Source organism: Melanotaenia boesemani, chromosome 5 (assembly GCF_017639745.1).
Source record: "Melanotaenia boesemani isolate fMelBoe1 chromosome 5, fMelBoe1.pri, whole genome shotgun sequence".
In the NCBI taxonomy this organism is placed as follows: domain Eukaryota; kingdom Metazoa; phylum Chordata; class Actinopteri; order Atheriniformes; family Melanotaeniidae; genus Melanotaenia; species Melanotaenia boesemani.
This window is the reverse complement of record NC_055686.1, coordinates 32,201,576-32,210,199: the sequence shown is the minus strand read 5'-3', so window position 1 is coordinate 32,210,199 and position 8,624 is coordinate 32,201,576. Positions and strand designations below refer to the sequence as shown.

The 8,624-nt window shown below is 38.7% G+C and overlaps 1 protein-coding gene across 1 annotated transcript; it reads right to left on the bottom strand.

Moving 5' to 3' along the window:
• Positions 1 to 6,242: 6,242 nt before the first annotated feature.
• Positions 6,243 to 7,795, bottom strand: LOC121639893. Its single transcript, XM_041985488.1, has 5 exons — positions 7,743 to 7,795; positions 6,892 to 7,584; positions 6,661 to 6,783; positions 6,546 to 6,583; positions 6,243 to 6,458 (listed from the first exon to the last, which is right to left on the bottom strand). The coding sequence occupies exons 1-5, from the start codon at positions 7,744 to 7,746 to the stop codon at positions 6,339 to 6,341; spliced, it is 978 nt and encodes a 325-aa protein (XP_041841422.1). The 5' UTR covers positions 7,747 to 7,795; the 3' UTR covers positions 6,243 to 6,338.
• Positions 7,796 to 8,624: the final 829 nt, after the last annotated feature.

The window sequence follows — 8,624 nt, the reverse complement described above, 5'->3', positions numbered from 1 at the left end:
ATTGGATGGAGCTGTTTGAAGAGAATGGAAATGATAGGAGAAGAACTCAGGAGAAACACATCTGAAATATGTGGTTACTTCTTTCTAATTTTCTCAGTTTGTCCCAGGATTTTTTTGCTTTTGATGTCTGTGTGTTTGCTTGAAATCAGTTTATAGAAGATCTAGATATTTGGTGGCACCATATTCAGGGCACAAAGAATAGTGCAAAGAACTTGATAGTGCCAGATTGGACCCTTTTTTGCTTTAGAATTACATTTAATCTTCATGGCATCAATTCAACATATTGGAAATATTCATCAGAGACTTGGATCAATTTTGACATAACATCACGCAGTTGCTGCAGCTTGAAATGATCTGAGCTTTGTGACATGGTGCATTATCCTGCTGGAAGTAGCATCAGAAGATGCTACACTGTGGTCATAAAGGGATGGACATGGTCAGCAACAATATTCGGGTAGGCTGTGGTGGTTAAACCATGCCACATTAGTACTAAGGAAACTAAGAAAATATCCCCCACATCATTACACCAGCAGCAGCCTGAAGCATTGATACAAGACAGGATGGATCCATGATTTCATGATGTTTCCAGCAGATTCTAAGCTTAGACCTTCTCTGGAAACCCTGGAGATGGTTGTGTGTGAAAATCCAAGTAAATACTCAGACCAACAACCATGCCACATTCTAAGTTATTTAAATCTCCGTTTTTCCTCATTCTGATGCTCAGTTTGAACTACAGCAAGTCGTCTTCATCATTTCGACTTTTCCTGATTTGCTGTTTATGTGAAGCAATTAAATAAGTGGAGCTACTAACTTGGGCAGTTAGTGTAATATAATACTTAAAAAAGAAATGACGGATTGGAGAAACCCTCATCCTGTTGAACACTTTTAATTTTGTTGTGGTTATTTAATATGTTCTACACATATTTTAAAACAGTATTGATTTTACCCTGTATTATTGTTACTTTCAGGGTTTGATGTTGAACTGTCTATACTCTGTAAGGCCTTTGCATGTTTTTATTTCTCTTGCTTCCTCTTTTGTAACTGTAACATTCAGTTTATGCTGGTTTTTATTTGACCTATATTTTCATTTGATCTCTATCTATATATTCCTTTTAAATGTGTGACTGTTTATTTCAACATTTTGATTACTATCTTAGCGATATCCAGAATTTTGCTGCTCTTTGGTAAACTGAGTTTGTCTTTAAAATGTGCTAAAATAAAGAAACTTTGACTTCTAGTGACATTTATGCTGCAGATGTTAAGGACAGATACAGGATTCATGATGATTTCCAAACCTTAACCTCGTAAGACCCGGCAATTCATTTTTGTGCAGGACATGAGTGTCAGACCTCTAAGCCAAGCATTATTTATAGTATGTATGTGAATGCTACTGTTCCTCTAAGAAGACATCCTGTGCTGTCTTCTGATGCCCTAGTTGTGGGGGTGTGGCCAACACAGCACATGTACTGCCTTTTCAAAATGGAGGGAATTTCAACTTCCATGTTTTACAACAACCAAAGAGGTAAGTCAACAATTTTTGACAGATGTCTTGTTCCTGTTGGTAAAAATTAAATCTTTATTTAGTATAAAAGTCTTCACTATAAATTAGTAAGATTTTTTAAAAGACACTGTAATTTTAATCCTTTAAAAATACATTTTTCATGTAATGTATTTTATGGTGGACATCAGGACCTGCTAACCATTTCTGTTACATCAGGGAGCAGAGGGTTAAGTGAGACAGAGAGGATTTTAAGAAGAATTGTGGAAGGAGATTCAGACCTAGAACTGTCTGAAGATGAGCTGGATGAGGAGGAGAGAAAGGCAGAAGATCAGAACTCGGAGGACAATCCTGCAGCCATTGAGGAATTTGACCCTGAACCCCAGCCAGATCCAGAAAAAAGGAATAATACTGATCGTGTGTTATGGATCAGGAGCAATGTGTAAGCTAGGGTTGTGAAGTTCATTAGTATTACATTGTGCAAAAATGAAAATGAGAGAAGATTTAGTTCACACTGTTGATCAAATACACACACACACACACACACACACACACACACACACACACACACACACACACACACACACAGACACACACACACACACACACACACACACACACACACACACACACACAAAAGGCAGTTCAGTCCTTGATTTAGCAGACTGTTGACCCTGCTGGTTTACATATTTAATGATACATCTGCTGAAAGTGCATTAAACTTTTGCTTCTCCTCTCTTTATCATTTAAGTTTCAACCCTCTTGTGGAAGACAGCAGTTCTGATGACAGCGCTGGACAATTCCATCAAATCTGGGTGCCCTCTGATTACTTTAAAAAATACATAGATGACTATGTTTTTAAAGACATGTTAGAAAAAACAAACAACCGGGAGGTGTTCAACACTGGAGGAAGCCTAAAACCGACACCAGAGGAGCTGAAAACATTCTTTGGCATGTCCATGTACATGTCATGCCTCGGGTACCCTCGAATCCGAATGTACTGGACAGCAAAGACAAGGGTCCCAGTTATAGCAAATGCTATGAGTCGAGACAGATACTTCAAGATCAGGCAGTCTTTCAAAGTCACAAATGATTTTGATGTGTCTGATGAAGAGAAGAAGAATGATCCCCTCTGGAAAGTGAGACCTCTCTTAAACAGAGTGCAACAAGGCTGCCTCAATCTGCCCAGGCCAAGGAACGCATGTGTTGATGAGCAGATGATTCCATTCACTGGCCGGTGGCCTGTACAACAGTTTGTGCCCGGAAAACCAAACCCCACAGGACTGAAAGTATTTGTCCTTGCCAGTCCTAATGGTCTAATTCTCGATTTTGAGGTTTACTAAGGAAAAATACATTCACTGACCAGCAACTTGGAATCGGAGGAAATGCAGTTCCAAGGACGGCACAGTCTCTTCCAAGAGGAGCACATTTGTACTTTGACAGGTATTTCACCTCCATCAAGCTACTAGATACCTTGAAAACAAATGGTCTCCTGGGAACAGGGACCATTATGAAAAATCGAATCCCTGCACTGTGCAAATCAAAGATGTCAGATGACACCAAACTGCAAAAACATAGAAGGGGTCAATCTGAAATGGTTGTTAGAAAACCATCTGAGGTTGCCGTGACAAGGTGGCAGGATAATAAGGCAGTCCTGCTGGCTTCCACTGTCCATGGAATAGAACCTCAGGACAGCTGTATGAGATGGTCAACAAAAGAAAAACGCCATGTTATCGTGCCTCGACCAACTGTTGTAGCCGAATACAACAAAAACATGGGTGGTGTCGATTTGTGCGACCGCATGATCAGCTTCTACCCGATGTCAAGCCGCACAAGAAAATGGACCGTCCGTACAGCCCTGCATTTCATTGACCTAGCCATAACAAACAGCTGGATTGAGTACAGGTCAGACCACAAAGTTTCTGGAAAACCAGAAAAGGAGAGGCTGCAGTACTTTGACTTCAAGCTGCAACTGGATGAAGAGATTATTGCTCAGGCACAAGGAGGTCACCAGGCTAACGATGTGGCCAGAGATGATAGTGATGAGATGACTACTGATGAGGAGGCCTGTTCAACCTCAGCCAAACACCAGTGTGAAAAAATATGGGGCAGTCCATTTGCCAAAGATGGAGAAGGGAACGCATTCATCACGGTGCAGAAGAGAGGGATGCAAAGGGAAAACATCAGTCAAGTGCATCAAGTGTAACATGTTTCTGTGTGTTACAAAGACCAAAAACTGTTTCCTGCTCTACCATTGATGATCTGCTGTGATTTAGTGCTGTATTGACTAAGAATTAAGAGTCCTACCATTTGAGTATTTAAACATTTTTGCATGTTTGTTAAGTTTAAATTCTTCACATTTTTATTGCTCTGTTTCAGTAACTGTGTACCCTTAGACAAATATGTTGATTTATTTATTTATTGTTTTGTTTGTTTGTTTGTTTGGGGTTTTTTGCCATGTTCAAATAACCCTGTTTGGTAGTTGAGAGAATTTGAAAGTCAGAATTTGGAATAATTCTGTAAACAACAACCAAAAAAGTTCTTTCCTTTAGGGTTACATTGCTTCCCAGAATGAATGTTAGCTGGCATTTTTCATCTTTTCAAAAAAAAAAAAAAACAAAAAAAAAAAAAACACTAACAAATTGCAATTGTAAAGTTCAGACAGAAATTATCCTGGTACCCAGAGCCAGAGAATTTATGTGTAATTTCTTTATTTATGAATATTCATGAAATGGAAGGATTTTTTAAAAAGAAACATACAAAAACTAATTCACTCTTATAATATTACACCATTATAATGTGTATTAAGCAAGACCCGATGTCCCCTACAAGGGACAGTGTATAAAAATTTAATAAACAATGTTTTTGGAAAAAAAAATGTTGTAACATGTTTGTTGGAAACACAATACCTGAATCATCATAAAATGATTATAAATGATATTTTTTTTCCCCGGGTCTCAGGAGGTGAACCATGGCTCCTTAAACAACTGAGTCTTTAGCTTGCTCTTAAAAGTGGATAAGGACTCTGCGGATCGGATGGAGTTTGGTAGATCGTTCCACCACTGGGGGACAACAGAGGAGAAGAGTCTAGCCATGTTGTGGTGGGAGCACTACGCGTTTTCAGCTGGCAGAGTATAACTGTCGAGAGGGAGTGTAGCTCTGGATTAAGGAGTGGAGGTAGACCGGAGCCATTTGGGTTATTGTTTTGTAAGCAAGTCAACATTGTGTGTCCATGCCCTTTAGAATGGCACATAAGAGTATTCTCTGAAAGCTCTCGGTTTATTAGTTTTCTTCCGATTTATATAAATGTCTCCAATTTTAAGTGTCATTTTCTGTGAGATTAGACATCATTTGCTGTCATGGTAGGCTCTGTAATTCTTTTAAGGTTTGGAAATCATCATGAATCCTGTATCTATCCAAAACAAATGCAGTATAAATGTCACTAGAAGTCAAAGTTTCTTTATTTTAGCACATTTTAAAGATAAATTCAGTTTACCAAAGAGCAGCAAAATTCTGGATATCTCTAAGATAGTAATCAAAATGTTGAAATAAACAGTAAAACATTTAAAAGGAATATATACACAGAGATCAAATGAAAATATAGGTCAAATAAAAACCAGCATAAACTGAATGCTACAGTTACAAAAGAGGAAGCGAGAGAAATAAAAACATGCGAAGGCCTTACAGAGTATAGACAGTTCAACATCAAACTCTGGAAGTAGCAATAATACAGGGTAAAATCAATACTGTTTTAAAATATGTGTAGAAAATATTCAATAACCACAAGAAAATTAAAAGTGTTCAACAGGATGAGGGTTTCCCAATCCGTCATTTCTTTTTTAAGTATTATATTACACTAACTGCCCAAGTTAGTAGCTCCACTTATTTAATTGCTTCACATAAACAGCAAATCAGGAAAAGTCGAGATGATGAAGACGACTTGCTGAAGTTCAAACTGAGCATCAGAATGAGGAAAAACGGGGATTTAAGAAACTCGGAATGTGGCATGGTTGTTGGTCTGAGTATTTACTTGGATTTTCACACACAACCATCTCCAGGGTTTCCAGAGAATGTCTACTGAATAGTATCTCTAAACACACAACACAGCCAGCATTGAAGGCGATGGGCTGCAGCAGCAGAAGACCAAACCGGGCGCCTCCTGAGGCTACAATTCACACAGACTCACCAACACTGGACCATAGACCATAGAGAAGCGCTGCTGGTCTGATGAGGCTCCATTTCAGCTCCACTTTCAGATGCTAAGCTCAGAATCTGCTGGAAACATCATTTATCCAAATTTCCCTGAGGGCTCTCTGAAGGGATTAATAAAGTATTTCTATTCTATTCTATAAATCATGGATCCATCCTGTCTTGTATCAACACTTGTGGCTGCTGCTGGTGTAATGATGTGGGGAATATTTTCTTAGTTTCTTTAGTACTAATGTGGCATGGTTTAACCACCACAGCCTACCCGAATATTGTTGCTGACCATGTCCATCCCTTTATGACCACAGTGTAGCATCTTCTGATGCTACTTCCAGCAGGATAATGCACCATGTCACAAAGCTCAGATCATTTCAAGCTGCAGCAACTGTGTGATGTTATGTCAAAATTGACCCAAGTCAAGTCGGTGGTTAGCATCTTATTCTTTGTGCCCTGAATATGGTGCCGCCAAATATCTAGATCTTCTTTGAACTGATTTCAAGCCAAAGGACATCAAAAGCAAATAAATTCTGGGACAAACTGAGAAAATTAGAAAGAAGTAACCACATATTTCAGATGTGTTTCTCCTGAGTTCTTCTCCTATCATTTCCATTCTCTTCAAACAGCTCCATCCAATCTACTGCTTCATCGCAGAGTAAATGCATTCAGTCCGAGTTTTTGTACTCTGTCTTCTTGGTCTGTTGGGCAGGTGAACATTTACAGCAGCATAATGTAGGTCAGCTGCATCTTGGTAACCCTGGAAATACAATATCAATTAAAGATAAATGATCTCACAAGATAATTATTTGTAGGTACAAATGTAACTACAGTAGGAAATAATCACCTCTGCATTTGCTGCTGAATGAGCATAGACTTGAGACTCTGTAAAAAAGAAAAAAAGCTTCCTGAGTGAAAAGACATACAGAGTTTAGCTTCTGTTTATATGATAAAGTAGTTACCTGTTTGGCTGTTGCCTCTCTTGTACCGCTTACGCAGTAAGAAAACCAGTACAGCATTCAGGATGGTGGTAAAAGTCAAAGCAACGCTTAGACTATAAACTAAGTGCAGAGAGTTCAGCTCACCTGCAAAACCAGACGCCAGAAACAGAACTTTCAACTTCAATCTTAGTCCTTAAAGATTCATTACCAAGTAATCATTAATAACTTGACCTTCTAACAAAAAAAACTTACTTTTAACATCCAGTTTGGTCCCTTTTCCAAACAGAATGTGTCCACATGAGGCGACAGCACAGTAGTAGGTTCCAGCGTCTGACATGTTCAGGTTCTCCATCAGCAAGTTGTATACACAGGTGTGTGTTTTTCTCTCACACTGACCATTCCCGTCTCCATGGGTGTAGATTAACTCTGGATGATTTTTCTTAGAATCTTTGAACCAATAAACACTATGTTCTCCATCACAGGTCCCATTGTAAACTGTGCAGCTCAGAGTTGCAGAACCTGCAGGTTGGATGCTTCCGGATTCAGACTGATGAACCGAAGCTTGGATGTGGAATCCAGAATCCTTCACCCACACTGTCGTCCCCTCTCCAAACTCAAAGTCAATCAAAAGACTAGTGGAACAGAAGTAGGTTGCTGTGTCTGAAAGCTGTACATTTGAAATTTTGAAGTGGCTCTGACCAGCTTCAGTTTCCAGTCTGAAGCGTGGGTTGTCCTTGAAGTCACCAAAAAATGTTGCATTTGTCTCTTTTTTATAGCTAACACAGATAACCTCCAGCTTCTTTCCCATTCTTTGAATATACCAGTAATATCTTGCAGCATCGTCTCCAAAAAGACATTGTAAAACCAAGTTTTCACCAACATCGGCTGATACAAAGCTCCTCTTTTGATGCACAATCGGTGCTTTTTTCACAACATTCATCCTAACTGGAGCAAAGCAGAAAACAAATCAAAATTAGTTAATTTAGTTAGTTTATTCTGAAAAATATAGAGAATATTCAAAATAAGTCTGAATAGCTGTATAAGCAGCTTTTAAAACATAAATTACTTGTGTAACATAAATGTTCTATAAAAACTGAACTCACCCATGTTCACTAAGAGCAGACATGTCAGGTAGAGGAGAAATTTTGAAGGTGTCATCTTACTGAAATTGCCGTGTTGAATGAAAAGTACTTCAACAGATTCTCCACTCCTCAGAGACAGGACTGTGCTGATTGGCTACAGAGAGAATGTGATCACATGATCACAACTTCCTACTGTAGTAGTTTGTTCCTAAAGTAGACTGACATGGGGAGAGATGTCTTAAGCTCTAACAGACTCCTCACAGCTAAAATCAATAGAAATGTCCTCATTTTTAATAAGTACCAGTCAGAAAAATTCAACAGAATTCACTGACATAGCAAAATATAGCAAAATAAATATTCCCTTCTACTCAGATTTTCAACAATTTATCCATAGTTTAGCATTTTTAATCATTTGCTGTTATGAAGAGACACCTGCGCAGGAAACACTGCAACAACTAGCTCACTGATGGTGGAATATTTCAGCAGCTCAGATACTCTGAAAACATGTCTAAAAGAGCTGTTGATCAATCAGCTGTCCTGAGATGAAGGACGTATTCACACTGGTGCTGTTTGGTCCACTTCCACTGATAGCATGGTTCATTAATGAGTTAGAAAGATTTGTCCAGCTCTTTGGCTCAACCAAGTACTGAAAAAGCTGTGTGCACTTACGGCCAAGATGATTTTGTGTGATGAAATCGTGATCTTGTATTTAAAGAAAATGACTTAACTAAATTTGTGTTTGGTGGATTATTTCTTTGTTATGACAATACTTTTTGGCAATAAACCTGATACTGTTGGAGAGTCTGTTTGTTGTGTAGAATTAACTAAGTGGGTTGTGTCCATGAAAAACTTCAGCCCTCAGCAAGATGTATCTAGTCAGCTCATGCAGAGAGCTAAACAGAT